Source organism: Macrotis lagotis, chromosome 4 (assembly GCF_037893015.1).
Source record: "Macrotis lagotis isolate mMagLag1 chromosome 4, bilby.v1.9.chrom.fasta, whole genome shotgun sequence".
Taxonomy (NCBI): Eukaryota; Metazoa; Chordata; class Mammalia; order Peramelemorphia; family Peramelidae; genus Macrotis; species Macrotis lagotis.
The window spans coordinates 92,749,486-92,767,883 of record NC_133661.1 but is presented as its reverse complement, the minus strand read 5'-3'; the positions used below and the strand labels follow the sequence as shown (position 1 = coordinate 92,767,883).

The 18,398-nt window shown below is 35.3% G+C and overlaps 1 protein-coding gene across 12 annotated transcripts in view; it reads right to left on the bottom strand.

The window, feature by feature from the left end:
* Positions 1–2,876: 2,876 nt before the first annotated feature.
* TIAL1 (TIA1 cytotoxic granule associated RNA binding protein like 1) overlaps positions 2,877–18,398 on the bottom strand; it is a 54,960-nt gene continuing 39,438 nt past the window's right edge. For 8 of the 12 annotated variants that reach the window (XM_074233532.1, XM_074233527.1, XM_074233530.1 and 5 more), the window contains one exon: positions 2,878–17,695. In XM_074233532.1, coding sequence (XP_074089633.1) covers positions 17,578–17,695 — 118 coding nt within the window. In that variant the 3' untranslated portion in view covers positions 2,878–17,577. Of the gene's footprint in view, positions 17,696–18,398 lie in introns of all 12 variants that reach the window. The other 4 variants (XM_074233529.1, XM_074233531.1, XM_074233523.1 and 1 more) reach the window with 2 other exon arrangements.

Genomic DNA, 18,398 nt, shown 5'->3' with positions numbered 1-18,398 from the left:
GAAAGTTACCAGAAGTTTCACAAGTAAAGACTAGAATGACCTCTTTGACTTGACACAATAAAGGTAGTTAAGGAACTACCAAAATTCATCCATCAACTATACCAAATTCAAAAATGAACTTTGGGACATCTAGATATTGCTTTAAGTCTGAATTCAATCAGAAACGAAGATGGTAGAGGGAAGAGTGTGGGTCATAGATGTTGGGAGAATACTTATAGTAATTTTCATTCTTGCCAAATATGTGTATTAAATACCCATTTATAGAAGCTAACTGATATTAATTGATGTTAGTTGGTAAAATGAAACTGGGGTACTAACCAATGGTGGTTAACATAAGACATACTTAAGCTGATTAGAGAATAATGTTTGTCCTTCATCTTCAAAGAACATGACGTCAGGAGGTGATACTGTGAGGCAGGGCTGTGATAAGTCACCTGTCTCACTTTCTCCTCCAGAACCATCTGGATCCAGTGGTCAGATATGAATCAGGAAGACTGGAGATGATCCTAGATTTGAGGCAATCCAGGTTAAGTGATTTGCCCAAGGTCACAACATTAGAGATACACCCATCTCCTCCGAAGTACCTCTAGAACCCTGAAGGCAGGTGCAGCCTGCTTCACTCAAATTCACTCTCACTATACCTTTAATCCACACTGAAAAATCACCAAGATCATGTTAAGAACTTTGGCAGCCCAGCCATGTAGACTGAGTTAGTCATTATGGATCATGGAGATCAAGTATTATTCATACTGGTGAACCTACATTGTGCCCATCTATGAGGTTTATGCTGCCATTTATCTGGTCTTGGCTGCCTAAGACTTGACAGACTACATAATGAAGACATGAATAGAAAGAGGGTGCAGCTTCACTACCATTGCAAAAAAGTAAACTACCACTGCAAAAAGAAGCTGTATTTTGTTATCTTGACCCATGAGCAGAATATGACTCACTGCTGATTTTTTTCCATTCAGAAGAGCTAGAAGCTTCTCAATGACCAGTTGATCACCACTGGCAATGAAGTGTTCAGTCTCCAAAGCTTTTTTTTCCAGTCATTCTTCCTGAATAGGAAATCCTGTGGCATTCATACCAATTCGAACATAAAATGTGAGACTGCTATCCAAAAGGATATAATGCATATGTAAATATTTGTAAATGTATGTATCCTGGACAGAATACAGACAGAAATCAAAGTCTGGCACCTAGATAATGAAAATTAAAATCACAGCTCCTTCGAAATATAAATATTCATGTAACTTGATGACTTTATTCTGACTTCTCTCATCTACCAGTAGATATGGCTCATCATCAAACAGGAATACAATGAATCTGGTCCATCCACTGTCCAAGAAATGCTTCTAAGTGGACTATTAGTAGATGCACAGCATTTGCTGCATCAGTATTCACAAAGTATAAATCCGTCCTGGCAAATATACACCTCAGGTTACCCTCATGAAACTGGAATAAGTCTTCGAAAAGAAACATTATTGGGGAAGTCTGGATCTCTCATTAGACAAATGTGAGCATTTTTTAGGTTGTTGAACCATTACTGATTTGACTTCCTATTTGAATTGAACTTATAGTCAAGTGTTCAGTTCATTTACATTTTTTGTTGTTATTCAGTTGTTTCTCAGTCATCTCCGATTGATTCTGTGACCCCAAATTGAGGTTTTCTTGGCAAAGAGAGTGGTTTGAATATTGTGACAGTAGAAAACTATAATATTTAAGTCATCTTAAAGAGTTGAAAATTGTAATGCCTAATGCACACAAGAGAGATTTGAGCCTGGGTCCTCTGATTCTAAAGCTAGTACTACATTAATGAAAGAAAACATTCCAAGTGTGGAAGATCTGTGAGAAGGCACAGAGGAACAAGGCTATGTATATACAGGAAACAGCCCACTCCACTTTTGCATAGCTTTCATTTGTCAGGATGAGGAGGGGTTAAAATGGAGGGACTAATTGTAAGCAAGTTTTCCCATGTTGAGGGGGAGATTAAAAGGAGTTGGAAAGAAATAAAAAGAACTAGAAATTAAGAGGGTATTCATCAACTGAAGAATAGATGAACAAATATGATGGGCTGTTTTATGAAGTAAGAAATTACAAAAGAAATTATTTCAGAGAACCCTAGATATCATGCAAAATGATCAAAACAAGGAAAACAATTTATAAAAGGACGACAATATTGTAAAGAAAAACAACTTTGAAAGACAACTCTGGAGGCAGCTAGGTAGCGCAGTAAGTGGATAGAGGCCTGGCCCTGAAGTCAGGAGTACTCAGACACTTAATAATTACCTAGCTGTGTGGCCTTGGGCAAGCCACTTAACCCCATTGCCTTGCAAAATCCTGAAAAAAAAAAAGAAAAAAAGACAACTCTGTTTAATGGTCATTAGTTAGACTATAGCCATATAGCTGCAGAAGGAAAAATGTTCTTTGGAAACTACCATTGGGCAGATAGATGATTTTTGCTAGACTATGCTACTTCCCTAATACAAGGTTTGGTTCTCATTCTCTCTCTCATTCTCTCTCTCTCTCTCTCTCTCTCTCTCATAGCAGTTGAGGGTGGATGGAGAGGGGTTAGCAACAGTGATGCCAAAAAAAAAACCCCAAATGAAACAAATTTTTAAATGTGCAAAAGTTCAGAAGGAAGCAAAATTTTGAAAATATGAAATTCTATATAGCTTTTTTTAAAAGTATGAAATGGAGATTCATGGTTTTACATACAATCCTCTTTCTATGGTCTATGTTTAAAAATTCTTTTTTTTGATGTCTTAAATGTCTTAAAACAATTAAAATTTGTTTTTAAACATTTAAACATGAATGAAAGGTGCAATTACACATTTCATTAGTTCTTAAATTTATACAGCAGAAAATACTCCTGCACTTTTAAGGACAATTAAGGCAATTTTCTTTGGCTCCAAAGTTCAATAGTTCACTATTACTTTACTTGTATTTGACTGCTTAAAAATTGTTAGTAGAAATAAATCCTATTACACCTGTCTTGACAGACAACTTTTTCACCTTAAGAAAAAAATGTTGAAATACAATGCTTATAGACCCAAAAGATTGGGGAAGGATGAAAAATTTAAAGTCTCATTCTATTAAATACACAAAAAACAAGTTTATAGCCATTTGGGACAATAAGGATTACTACTAGATTAGCATCTACATTATTTCTGAGAAAATCTATGAAGCTTATACCTCTTGAACACAGTTACCTATTTTCATCTGAGACCTGGTACTCATCACCTCTAAGCCCCCAGAGACATTCCTTGAAAGAGTTACCCTTAGGAAGAGAATAGTAGCATCTAGTTAGGAAAAGATTTCTGTGGATAATGGCAAAAGATTCCAGGCATGAGTCGTCCTAATTAAAAGACAGAATGCATTATTTTAGAAATGAGATAATTAGAGATAATTCCCATATAAGCCTATATAACTTCATAACAATATTCAAGGTCTCATTTTTGAAATAACAGGAGTCCTGTATTTTGTAATTAGCCTGTTTCCACATGATTTTTTAGGTCATAAGTAAAATTTAATTATATGAAGAATTTCTAGTTGCAAGAATCTTTCTAGTTGGAGCACATATCCACCTTTTCCCTCCCAACCTCCAACTAGATAAATGTTTGGTTTTTCTTTCCAGGATCCAAGGAATTCCTCTCATCTTGAAAAAAACACCCAGCTGTAAATTTTCCAGGTGCAATATAACACACTTGACATTATGGGCTAAGATGATTTATAGAAGTTTTGAAGGTAAAAACCAACAAAATTGTCACCTGCTAAATTCTGCAAGCCCCTTGACCCCAGGGTTAAATATGGATCAATCAACAAGCACTTATTAAGGGCCTACTATGTACTATGTGCCTTGGTAACAGGGCACTGTACTACAAATTGGGGTACAATCAAATAAAAAAACCAAGGAAGTCCTGCCCTTCAGCAGCTCACATTCTGGTAGGAGGAGAGGATGAAGGATAGTGATAGGGGAGAGTAGGAAGAGGGAAAACAAAAGTCCTAAAAATTGGAGGAATCAGGAAAGGATTCTTCTGGCGTTGGCCTGAGGTCTCAAAAATACAATATAGTTATCAGGTCTGGAATTGCTTCACATTTTATCCAACAACACAACCAAGCCATCTCAACATCTGCCTGGCATTGTGACCTGTTCCTCCTCATCTGGAGCTGCACCCTGACACCTGTACCTTCATACAAGGCTCTTCCAAAATCTAACCCTGGAAAAATCAGTAGTGGACTGGTAACTTGAGTGTAAGTAAACTATCCAGCTTAGCTCACTATTATCTACTTGGCTGACCCAACACCAGACCATGCTTCAGTTCTGTATCCCCTCCCATCAAAGTCCCAAATGATTATTTCACCTACTTCCTCTCCCAGATCCTTTTTGCATCAGAACAAAACATCCCTTAATGGTCACTATTTCCCTATATGTGGTCTTTCCCCATTAGAATACAGGCTCTCCAAGGACAAGAAGGATATCTTTTTAAATATTTGTACCCTCACACAGAGCAGTGTAAGGTGCATACTGAATATTTAATAAATTTTTAAAATTCATTCATTAATTTATTTCACCCATCACAGAAAATGCAGAAGGTGCCAAGGACTCCCAAGAGTTTAAACTGTCCCTGGACATAAATAAACTGTCCCTGGGGTAAAGGTACTTTGGAGGCTATTTAACCAACCCTCCCTATTCACTTTGGCCCTATATTGTCCAGGCAAGTCATGACTATAGTAAGGCTGACAGATCTAGATCTCTCTCCTACATCTTTCTCCCTTGGTAATTACACCACACAGACTAGAAAAGTCCCAGCCCCATCAGAATCCAGTCCTTGTAGGCCATTTATGCTATGTGCTTCTTCAAAAACTGTACAGCTAGGTGGCATAGTGGATAGAGCATGGGCTCTAGAGGACATAACATCAAATTCAGCCTCAGATTATTTAATAATGAGTTTGGGCAAGTCACTTAACCCCAATGCCTTGCAAAAAAATAAAAGAAAACAAAAAAGGAAAGAAAACAGAAGGGTAAAAAATTGCCAGGAGTTTGAGGTACATAAATTCTCTCATAGGCCAATTGGTAAGTATATATCCACCTCTGCCATGTCTCCTCTTGCCCTTCATCATTACTGCTCCTGATGATGAAAATATCCTTTTGTCATACAAGCTCTTTTCTTCCCAACAGTCCTGTGAGGTAGGTCATACCACAACCCCCACCCCAACTCCTTCTGAAAATCCAAAAACCATCTTATTCCTTAATTAAAAATGTTTTCTAGTTTGGTAATTTGAGATCATGAACATAAGAAAACACCACTTTATTCCTTAATTAAAAATATTTTCTAGTTCGTTAACTCAAGATCAGCAAAACTGACAAAGATTATAAGACAGCAATTCATTTTCATGTTACCAAAAAATCTTAATATCTAAAATCAGATGAAATTAATTATTTACCTTTTCTGCCCAATTATTTAATATCCCTTATTGAAGGTCAGTGCTATTTAATCTTTAGTTTATTATAAATTGTTCTTTCTGACATCCAGCCCTTCTCTGGTTACTTAAATCTATCCAATAACACACCACCACCTTCAGTGCATTCAAACTTAAACAAAAACTCTTCCCTAAGAGGAATTCACAAAAGTGTAGAGAAGCAGTGAAGTAGCATCCAATTAGAGTGCCAACATCAACTTAAGTTAGCTTGAGAGGAGGAAATACTTCTTATTCCAGAGGATCCAATGCTTTTGTCATCATAAATGACATGGATTCCATCCACTGCTAAAGACAGTAGATTGTGAGGATCACACAAGAAAATACTTATGCTTGATGTTCAAGCACCCAGTTGGGCCATGCAAATGCTTACTCTCTTCATCCAAAACCTTTTCTTCCTTGATTCTTGACTAAGGAGTTTTATACATTCTCCATAGGACTTTGTGAAACATGAAGGAAGGCTTCCTTCAGTTTCCTGAATGTTTCACAGACATCAGGTCTATACTCAATAGTCCCTGCAGGCAGGTCAGGTGAGAAGCCTAATTTAATCACTGTCTAGGTGCCAGGCCCTAGGCTGAGAAGCTAGGGCCAGACCTCCAAGAGCTTGCATTTGAATAGAGAAATTAACAACCTCAAAGGAGCTGGACCCGGGCCTTGAGAAACTACCATTTAAGGATGTAGTAGTCCTTAGTGAAGGCCAGAAATGGGGTACTGCAGGGGGAAGCCAAGCAGGGCTAGCCTGACCCTGTCACCCATATTAAGGTTACCATGCATGTTATCCTTTACTCTGTTACATACACACGACTAGCTCACTTCTTTTTTCATGTTTCTGTAGTGTCCTTCAGGCCTGCTTCTCTTCTTTCTCTATGCTTGAAGATTTGCCAAGTGTTGCCCTGCCAATAATTAGTCCTAGAAGGTAGGCTATGCAAATAATCAGATTTGAAACTTGAGAGATACCTTTGAGAACAAATTCAACCCGTCAATTTTATAGATGAAGAAACTGAAGCACAGTGAGAATGAAGTACCCAGAATCATACAACTAATAACTCTAACACAGAATTTGAAGAGAGATCTCTTGACATGAGTAAAGTGTCCTATTATTTCATGTTGATTAAGAAATCAAGTTATTTTTACTATAATTAGATGCTAGGAAACCAAAGAGCCAGAACTCAAACTTGGGGTTTCTAATTTCAAATAAACAATGCTTATTTGATTACCCCACATTGGAAAAGGGGATGGCGACTAGGTACCTACCCTGGGAACTATTCCAAATACAATGAACTTCTCCACAATGAACTTCTCCAAGAAGCTAAGAAGGAACAAAAAGCTAGCTAGCATTCTTTCCCTGCAAAGTACTTAAGAGTCCCGATGTTGCCACCTACTTAGAAACCTCAGTGAGAGAAGTGTTCAATGATTGTTTTTTTTTTTTGGGGGGGGGGGTAAGCCTAAAGGTGCAACAAATGTGGGAAGAATCAGCACATACTATTTCCTATTCACTTCATAAGCACAACTATTCACTACTGCCCGGATGGTTCAAGGCCCCTCATTTGGCCAATTAATCCTTAATGCAGTTCTTTCCTCTCCTAAAAATAAGACAAAACTGTGAATGGGACCAGGACCAGTGTTACCTGTCATAAAGAATTTATTGAATTCAAGTCCTGTGTACTGACAGCTCATGATTTTAAGGTGGCTTTAAATGTTATCTGTACCTATAAAAACATACAAATATATTTTAATTCCTCAGTTATGACTCCAATGCCTCATTATGGCATTGAGAAGATCCTGGGATCACCAAGCTGAAAAGGTTTAGAATTCAGACCTGGGAATGTATTTTATTTTGCTCTATGAAAACAAGTCTGGCTAAACTCAGACTCATCACCAGCAGGTGGTCACAGCAGGATAAATTGTTTTGGCCAAATAAACACAAAGAGAACACAACTATCAAAGTATAGGGACACTATGGTCAATGGAAGGATTACCTGAACAGAAATCACAGCACTATTCAGGGTCAAGTACTATGAAAACCAACAAGGATACAAAAAAAGGCAAAAGAAGAGTCCTTGCCCTCAAGGAGCTCACAATCTAATGGGGGAGACACACAAGCAACTATGTACAGACAGGATAAACAGGAAATAATTAAGATGAAAAGCACTTGAATTAAGAGGGACTGACAAAGACCTCTATAGAAAGGTAGGATTTTAGCTGGGATTTGAAATCAGGGAAGTCAGGAGAGGAAATGAGAGTGAGTATTCCAAGCATGGAAGACAGACAATGAAAATATCCCAAGGTGAGATCTGGTTTATCCCATTCTAGAGAGATCAATGTTTCAGAAAGTACCTGCTAAGTATGAAAAGACTGGAAAGGTGGTAAGAAGATGCCTAAGTTATGAAGGACTTTGAACACCAGGGGGTTTTGTATTTGAACCTGGAGGTGATAAGGAACCACTGGAGTTTACAGCTCGTGGGGGCAGAGTGACATTGATGGACATGAGTTTTCAGAAAATCACTTTAGCAGTTTAAAGGCAACTGGAATGGGGTAGAGAGAGATTTGCAGCAAGTCAAACAACCAGCCTCCTGTACTAATCAGGCATGAAAAAATGAGGAGCTGCACCAGGATGGTGGTAGTAATAGAGAAGAGGTATGGTCAAGAAATGTTAAAATGGTGAAATCAACAGGTTCTGGCTATAGAGGAATGGGTGGTGTATGGGAATGAGCTGACCACTAGGCTTCAGATCCTGTGGGACTGAGAGGACAGTTACAGAGAAGTTTAGAAAGGGAAGGGGGTGGGGAGACTGGCACAAAATGAAGTTTGGGACATGTTGCGATTAATGTTGTCTACAGGACTTTTAAGTTTAAACTAATGACTAGCAATGTGAAACGTGTTTAACATGGAGAAGAGAGTGATTAACAGAATCAAAGTCTGCAGAGCTGTCAAGAAGGATGAGAATTGAGAAAGGTCACTGGATTTGGCAATTGAGAGATTACTAGTATCTTTGGAAGCCAGAAGACTGGGAGAGGAGAGGAAGATGACTCTCAGAGAACCTTCTCAAGTTTAGTCACAAAAGGCAGGATAGGGGACAATAGTTAGCAGAGACAGATGAAGTGAGAGCTTTTTGAAGATGGGAAAACATGGGCATGTTTTGCATAGTAGGTAAATAATAGGTAGAGGAGACATTGAAGATATGAGAGAAAAGAGAGGGTCCAGGAGGTAGTTTGATAGAGATAAGATGGAATGGCTCTGGCACGAGAAACAAAGACTGGTCAATGTATAAGGGCTAAGATGAACAAGTAAGCCACAAAGTCTCAAGCGTTTTTTTCACAATAAAAGAATATGATTCTAAATCTATTAATTTGTTAGTTGTTCCCCCCCCCATTCCTACTTCTACAATAAAAGCTCTATTTTAGGAAGTCATCAGCACCCAGTGTATTCCTGGATTGACTGGAATTCCTTTGAAATAAAATATATCAAAATATATCACTGCAGGATCAACAACTCAGGAAAGCAAACCTTTCATCCTCATAATTGCTCAAAATTGCATGGTAAAGTTTATAAATGACTCTTCATGCATTTTTTTATTTGATCTTCACATTAACTCTAGTCATATTTTAGATGTGTCACTGCTGTGTGTAATGACTTTCCTGTTGAAGTTGAATGAAGACAAAACCTCATCATTTTCCTGAAAATGCTTTGTGGCAAAGAGTGACCTATGAAACATAGTATTGGTTTCTACTACTCTTTTTTTCTTTTTCTTTTTGCAAGGCAAATGGGGTTAAATGGCTTGCCCAAGGCCACAGAGCTAGGTAATTATTAAGTGTCTGAGACTGGATTTGAACCCAGGTACTCCTGACTCCAGGGCCGGTGCTTTATCCACTGCGCCACCTAGCCGCCCCTCTACTACTCTTAACAGGCACTTTACTAAAGAAAATGTATCAAAAGATATTTAAGAGGCAACATCAGGGTCAAAGCATAACATTACTTGGAGAGGAAATGAGTAGTGTTACAGTCATCTTATACAATCAAGTTTATTAACCAAGTTTATATTTTTTCACTGTTATTCCCATCATCCCATAGCTATCTTAAGGCAGCCTCATCTCTCCAACAAGGCATTCAATGCTTAACCCAATAAACATTTATTAAATGCCTACTATGTGTTAAGCATTATGGGTATAAAGACAAATCTCTACCCTCATGGAGCTTGTATATCTTGCCCTTTATAAGGCAGAAATGAGTATGGAGTGTATTCCAGTCATAAGAAAGAACCTACAGAAATGCAGATGAGATGGAATGCAGGTCAGTTTGGCTAGCCCATGGAGCATTTGAAGAATTGTATCTTCAAGGTAGGGTACAGGCAGATTGCAATGAGTTTTCAAAGCTAAAACATGAGTTTGTTGTTTGTTCTGAAGACGTAAGGGAGTCACTAGTTTCTTGAGTAGGGTAATATCTTGGTCAGAACTGTGCTTTATAAATATCAATGTCAGGTTAAACTGGAACGGGAAAACTGGAGTGATTTATAGGGAACTCTGTAGTAGTCTAGGTGAGAAATGAGGCAGGTCTAACCTGGTTGGGGAAAGGGTGGCTATGAATTAAGAGAAGGGGTTAGTATATAGAGGTGGCACAGAATGGTCTTGGTAGCTGATTGGGTAAAGAGAGAGGAGATGGTAGATGATGTCTCAGGTTGTCAATCTGACTGGAAAAAAAGATGGCACCCTCAAGCTTAACTAGGAATGGGATGGTGTGGGGAGAATTTTTAAAATGGGAAGATGGGTTCTATTCTAGACTTAAGTTGAAATATACACAGAATATCTCATTTGAGATCTTCAGGTGACAGTTGATGATCCTGAGGGCTCCCCCTCAAATATAACCATATAGGAGGAATGGTAAAGGATAATGAGCCTGCAACTAATAAGCAGCTGCCAGATAGGTAGGAGCAGTGACATGAAAATCCAGGAACATATTTTCCTTATCCATTACATCTCTCTTCTTCATTTATATGAAGTTAACGCCAAAGAATTCTAAATAAATTCCAACTAAGGTACATGGAATTAGGTAATAATCTTAAGTTTAGCCAATAAAATTATCCTATCTATACATTAAGATACTATTCAACTACATATTAAGGTTTGTTTATAGCAGTTTAAAGTATTAAATATTAAAATGCTGAAACCGTATTGAAATACTTAAAATTCATTTCAAAGGATCTGGGATCTCTCATTGTTGTTCATCTCATTTTCTGGCACAGATCACGATATATCCTGTGCAATTGTTTATATTTTGTTGTAGATCTTCTATAGAGCCAATATCTTAAGAGGACATCAAATCTTTTCCCACATTTCATGGGTACCTGAAGCATCCAAGTTATACTTTATCCCTTGCTTGATATAACCAATCCTTTTCCAATCATAAATTTCATTACTGGCATCCTTTATACCAGATGAGTCAAACTCGTGGCCCATAATACTCCTGAGTGTAGCCCAAATCAGATGAAAACATAATTAGGAAAAATTTAACAAATAAAACTATAATAACATATAAATTATACATTTTGCCATCCACAAGGACCTTTATGAATGAACTAGTGACTCCTATTTCTATCTGAGTTTAAACATGCTGCAGTGTATTTGGGTAGGTATATTTCCATTGCTCTTTGGGTCATCAATATATCCAGAAACACAACTGTCTTAAAAATTCAAGGTATCTACACTAAGAATAGTTTAGGATCATTAAAAGAATTAATTTAAAAAATGCAATTCAACCCACTCTTATTTCTATTCAATTTTTTTTTTTTTAGATTTTGCAAGGTAATGGGGTTAAGTGGCTTTCCCAAGGCCACATGGCTAGGTAATTATTAAGTGTCTGAGGTCAGATTTGAACCCAGGTACTCCTGACTCCAAGGCTGGTGCTCTATCCACTGCACCACCTAGCCTGCCCTCTATTCAATTTTTAATTCAATTCATTATCCCCTTTTTGTACATGCATGCACGCATGCATACACACACACACACACACACACACACACACACACACACACACACACATTAATTTAAAAGACTGGCCAACCAACTAGATGTAATTTGGGTGTGAAACTTTTTTTTTGATGCATTTAGTTTTTCATATTTATATTTTGTTAGTGCCACCTCTATGACCCAGTAAAAATGGAGGGCTTGATGCAATTGAAATTTGATCTTACCAAGCAGAGACATGGCAACCAAGGGGTTGTAAAACATTTGTAGAACAATGCTAAAGAGAATACTGAAAAATTGTTAAAAGTATTGCCTCATAAAATGACCAAAAAGTAAAAATTAAAGAGGTCTAAAACAGAAGTTCTTAACTTGTATCATAGACCCTTTAAACAGACTGCCTTCTGAATTTTTTTTTGAAATTTTTAAATGCATAAAGCCTGTAAAATTTTAAAGGAAACCAATAATATTAAAATATGGTTTTTAAAAAACCCATGTTCACAGAAATGTTGGCATGAGATTCACCTGGGTCAAATCATCCCAGGAATATCCATGGATGAACCTGGGAGGTCAAAAGAGAACAGAAATATTTAAGGTCAAGCACACTTAAATCTTGAAGCAACCTTACCTTGAAAAGCATTAAGGGGTTCATTTTACAAAATCTCATGAAGAAGATATCAAAAGGACAAAAAGGAAAAATTATATTACTATCACCAAAAAAGACCATGGAGAAGACATCAATAACTCACGTGCCTATATTGCCATCTTTACAATTATGAACTACATCTGAACTGAGGGTAGCCTGGAGAAAAACACAAGAAAGGAACAGACTTTTGTAAACAGTTTTCTAAAGCTGACTATATCAAGTCATATACTTGACTGAAAGATATAGAAAACACCAGATCCCATTGTTTAATGATTACTTTTTTTTAAAAATATACTTGGCTTGGGAGAGCAAAACAGTCTTAAAGACTTAAAAGATTCCTTGATGACAGCAACCACACAGAATGTTCAGTGACTCTTCAATTAGTAAAATGAGGCACAAAGCAAGTTGTCTGCTTGCTAAGGTTGTTCACTAATTATGGAATATTATGCCTTGGATAAAGTCCAAATGGAGGATTCACTACAGATGAAGAGGTCACCCTAGTGATCTGTTAATGCAGATAAACAACTGCTCTTCAAAGAACAGTTCTGTCAAAGATGCCTGGGACACCAAAGAAGTTGTGATTTGTGTCAGTGTGTGTCACAGATGGGATCTGAGCTTAAGTCTTCCAGACTAACATCAATTCTCTATCCTTTATGCCTTTCTGTCTCCATATGTATGGAAAACATAAAAAATAAAATCAAACAATTAAAAAAACCATAAACAATCATTAAAATGATTTGGTTATTTTCCAGTCAAACTTGAAAATTTGGATAATTTGCCATGAGTTTCAAAGTATGTCAAATTGTAATAGGTAATTGCCTACAACATGGTCTTGGTTTTTTTTTTTTTACAAAAAGTGTTCTTCTAAAGGCCAAATAAATCTAAGGCATAAAGACAGTTCAAAAAACAAAATATTAACTGTATTTTACAGTGATAGGTATTATTCTATACATATAGACTTTTATTAAAAATAAGTATACCCAAGTATTCTACTGTGTAAAGTAACATCTGTAGGTAACATCCCTGCAAAACTGCTGCCTGTTCACAAGAAAAAGGCAGGCAATCCCATGCATGAGGTCCAAGGCAATCTAAATACAGCTGTAAGAGCTATATATAGTTAACTTAGTCTTGACAGATTCTTTATAAATATTCAATTACTTTTACTTTCTTCTAACAGCTATCCACCAGTACTTCAATTTTATTCAGGTTTAGAAAATTTAATAAGTTGACTTCAAGATGGTCAGTTAGGAACCATTTCCTCAAAAGACAATCTCATGCAAAAAGTCTGTTAAAATATGATGGTTACAACAATCTGAATGTACTTTACTTGGTATTAAATTCTAGTACTAGTCTGGAAAAATTACTGGAATACTAAGAAAACTGTTCAGTAAATACACCTTTTGTTAAGTTTCTCTCTCTTTTTTTAATTTTTAAAAATTTTTTGTTGGTTTGTTTTTTTTTGCAAGGCAAATGGGGTTAAGTGGCTTGCCCAAGGCCACACAGCCAGGTAATTATTAAGTGTCTTGAGGGCAGTTTTGAACTCAGGTACTCCTGACTCCAGGGCCGGTGCTCTATCTACTGTGCCACCTAGCTGCCCCTGTTAAGTTTCTCTTTCACATTCTTGTTTAGAGAGAGATTATGAAGGTTGAATGAATATAGTACACTTTTCTCTATTAACCCAATATATCTAATTTCCAACTTTACAAAAACTGTCATTTTTTTTGCATTTCATTTTAAAGCTGAATTAAGTCAAATATTCCTTTTCCTACCCTATCTGTTCCTTATACACAAACCTAAAGAATGGTAAGCTGTCTAGAGCAGCATTTATAAAGTTCTTAATTCAGCACACTGATATACAATTTAAAAAAGTTAACATACCATCATTGCATATACTTAACAGTTCCTGAAGCAAATGGGATACAGCCTTACTGGACTTATAGTTTTCACCAATATTAAATTATGAGTAGGAAACATTCCTACTTTATAATATTTGGGTTTTAAGATAATACTGGCTTACTAAATTTTTAAAATGACTTTTAGGAAATTATGTAAAATATTTGCCATTTACTTGTTAATGCATTTTAAAAATATCTAACAACTTATTTAATAATCACAATATGATAGAGGCCACATTTTCAATAGTGATGTAACAAATGCTTCATACTTAAGCAAATTTACTAATTCAGAGCAATTAGCATGAAAAGCTGTCCCAACAAAAATAAACTTTATAGTATATCTGTAAAAGATTTAGTTACTTTCTAGTAAACTGGAAAACTAAAAGAAATTTAACAGTGTTTTCAAACAGAGGTCCTCCTTGAGGCTGCCTGAATTATTTGATAAGATTTGTTTGTAAACATTAATAAGCAAGTGCTATTAAAGAATATAAACATCTTTTTTTTAATGTTGTGAAACCATTTTCTGAAAAATTTTTTTCTCAGTTGCCAAATTAACCTTTTCCCCCCAGATATTATGAAGATAATGAAGTCTAAATAATGACATCTCATTCTATTTGTTTTTTTACACTGAAACAAGTCTTTTCAGGGGAGAATGCAAAAGCTCTATTACCCAGAGATAAAAATTTTAGTTTACTGACATTGAAATTTTGCTTCATAAAACACATATTATATTTAGAAACAAATACTACATATACCCTCACAACATAAAAAGAATAAGAAAAATATTTAGATTTGAAGGTAGAAATAGAAAGAATAACAAATGATAATACAGAATAAGTCACTTGTCATACAGTCTAGTCTTTATTTAAAGACTTCTTTCAACTGTGATTTACAGCTTGTAAGCTAATCATTCAGCCACTAAATACCAATGGTTGTAGAAATAAAGTTGTGATGGCATAGGGAATTAGTACCAGAGCAAAGAGAATGGTAGAGTAAAAACATAACACTATAATAAAGCTCCATAGAAATTTGACCTGAGGTTTTTTTTTTTGCATGCCAAAGGAAATCTTCAAGGCTTAAATTAGGATGAAGAAAATGAAAACTCTTATCATGTTAAGAAACAAATCAATTAAATCAATTAAACACTTAAACTTATATTCATTTGAAGACTTAATTTGAAGGGTTGGAAAAGAAGGGGAAAATGTTATGTCACTTGGAAAAAATTGTATAAAATAAAAATTGCTTAAATCATTTCTTTAGCAGATCAAAAAATCTTGTTCTTCATCCTTCTAGATTAAGGCCAAGGACACTTCAGTCATGTGCCCATTTACAGTAATGAAGCTGTGTGCTAAAAGATTTTATTAAAATCCTAGAATATTATATCAGTGCATACTGATGACAATAGCTAGCACGGTTAAATATCTAAATTGTTGCTTTAAATTTATTTGGACACCCAATCTCAGAAGTAGTATTTAGAAGAAAAAAGTATTTAAAAACTATCTAGCTGACAGTAAAACTAGGTGACTTAGTAGACCTTTTTTCTTCTGTATAATAAAAAGTTCAGTTCTTAAAATTCAGTAAATTCTTCAAATTCCTAACTACAGAAACCAAATAATTCTCACTTGGACATTCTTCATTTAAAATATAAAACAACTTTTTTTTAAAAAAAAAATACTATCCCTCAGGATATTTACCTTAACTGGGTAAGTTTTATGAGAGGAAAAGCATAGCTGCTGAGAAGTACAGCTCTTTTCTAACTCCTCCATTTCTAATTGAAATGAAAGAACTATATCAATTTATCAATTTGGACACAAGAGTCACAACTTGGACAAAACTTGAAGTCCTGTGAATTTATAAGGAGAAATAGACTAGACTGGGTTAAATGTTTAACTAAAGGAAAAGGGAAGAAATACATTACAGCAACTTTTAACTTATAAAATTTCCTATATTAAACTACATCTTATATACTCAAATTTTAACTTTTAAAAATAGCAATTTGTCAGTGCAAGTTGTAATTTATTTGATTGTTAAGTGTTATTTTCTAGTTTGGGGGCTTCTGTTTCAAGTGTATTTAAATACACAGCTGAAACATTTGCACCCCCTAGCTGTCATATATAATATAGACAGAATTGCCTAGCATACATTCCTGTTCAGCTACAAATATGAGGCAGTTTTAGTCAATTTATCTAGAAAATGATTCACAAATAATCATTACTCTAAAACATCTTCATGATTTATCTATTCACACATAGTACATAAACAACCTACCCTCTTGTAGAGGTCCATCACATGCAAACCACTCATTAAGACATAAACTTTAAAAATTAAGTCATAACTCAGCCTACTGTTTCAATTGTATCTCCATTTTCCAAGTAGCACACTGAATAGTCTAAAATAGGATGTTTTTAACAATCTTATTTAAAAAATTCTTGGGCAAAATATTTTGACTTAAAAAACACCCCCCCAGAATTTCAAAACACTCACTATACAACTTACAGCAACTCTAAAATACATTTACAAAGCTCTGAACCAAGGTATTTACATACCAAATAATATAAAGCAAGATAAAATAAAATGAAATAAAAATTTAATGATATAGTTAAATGCATTAATGCATTAAAAGTTTATGAAAATAAAATTAAGGCTCTTTCAGAGTAGTAATTTATATAACTATACATAATAACCAACTTTAGAAATATCAGTCTTGCACATTGTTGTCAAACTACCACTTCTATGCAGTAGAATATGTTAAGTATTACTTCAAACAGATTGTGAATTCTATGTTTGAACATGCTTTAAAAACATGGTAATTATTAAATATTTACAATGTGTAGTTTTCTATCTTTATGCAAAAACTCAAATTTGACTGCCTAACTTTCATAAAAGCATATTTGCTAAAAATTTGCTTCCAAAATTAAATGCAACATACTACAATTTTAATAAGAAAAACACTTCTGATATGTGCCTGAATCTGGACCACAAAGAGCTGTTCAAGTAAATCAGATAGTAATGTTCTTTTAGAATGCAACATTTGTATGTCAAATTTCAGTTTCTTTGAGTATTCAGAAAATAAATGCTCTTAAGTTACTTCCAGAATATGTATTTCTTCTGAATAACAACTATCTTGGTTGAAATATTTGGTCCACCATTAAGAAAAAAGAATTCAAGATTCATGTAGAACTTATAAGTGAATCACTGTATTTTCAGATCCCCAATTTTTTTCTTTTAGAACAGTGATATAAAAACAGTGAAGACAGACAGAAAAAATTGGAATGGTAATATAAGAAGCAAAATTCATAACCCATTTCTGTGCTGCTACTATATCAAAATTTGTAGTCAGAATTGTCTTTATTGACTTTATTTTTGTTTTTGTACACAAAGAAAAATCATGTTCATATCCATCATGAACAAAAACTTAAAAAGGCAGAACTAGAAGACATGTGTGTCCTTCACCAAAGCAAAGCTGTGCTAAAGGTTCCAAACATTTCCATTTTAAAAATAAATATTTCCATTTCCCGATGTCTCTGTTCTCGTCTTCAGAGTGTCACTGGAAACTGAAGCCTATCATGAATTACCCCTTTGTTTAAAGAGTCCCAGCTCACTGTGTTTGGTAACTCGCCATGCCATATCCAGCTTGGTTAGGTATTACAGGAGCAGCTTGTCCTTGGGCAGGCTGAGCACCAAATCCACCCATCCAGGCTGCAGATGGAGATTGGCTTTAAAGAAAGAAATGTTTCATTTAGAATTCATTTACAATGAAAATACAGAATCTAAAAATGCTTTAGTAACAAAAAAAAAAACTGTCACACAGCATTATTTACTGAAAAATTCTGTAGGAGTTGCTAATAAAAAATATATTTGCTCTACATAGGTTTACAGTAATATTCAAAATAGAAAGGGGCAGCTAGGTGGCACAGGCCCTGGAGTCAGGAGTACCTGAGTTCAAATCTGGCCTCAGTTGTGTGGCCTTGGGCAAGCCACTTAACCCATTGCCTTGCAAATAAAAAAAAAAAATAGAAAGATCAAAAAAGACAAAAGAAACAAAGGAAAAAAATAAACATCTTTGGACTGCAACCCCCACTAATCTACCACTGAAAAAAGAGTTTAAATGGTTAAATTTCAAAAATACTAGAAATCACATATAATCATTTACTCCTTTGGGTATCTTCTACTATACAATTTCAGGGTATTGCATACACAGTATAAAGTCTATAAGAGATTTTTAAAAGGAAGGCTTAGAATTGTGTGAGACTTGAAAACTTCCTAGCAACTCAGTACCCAAAGGTGGAATGGATTGCATCTTCAAGGCCTCAGGAGATGGGGACCTCCACTGCCCTAGAGGTTAACCAAAAAAAAAAAAAAAAAAAAAAAGACAGCCCATTGTGGCTCTGAGGTGAGAGAAGGGGAAAAGATGGAAAA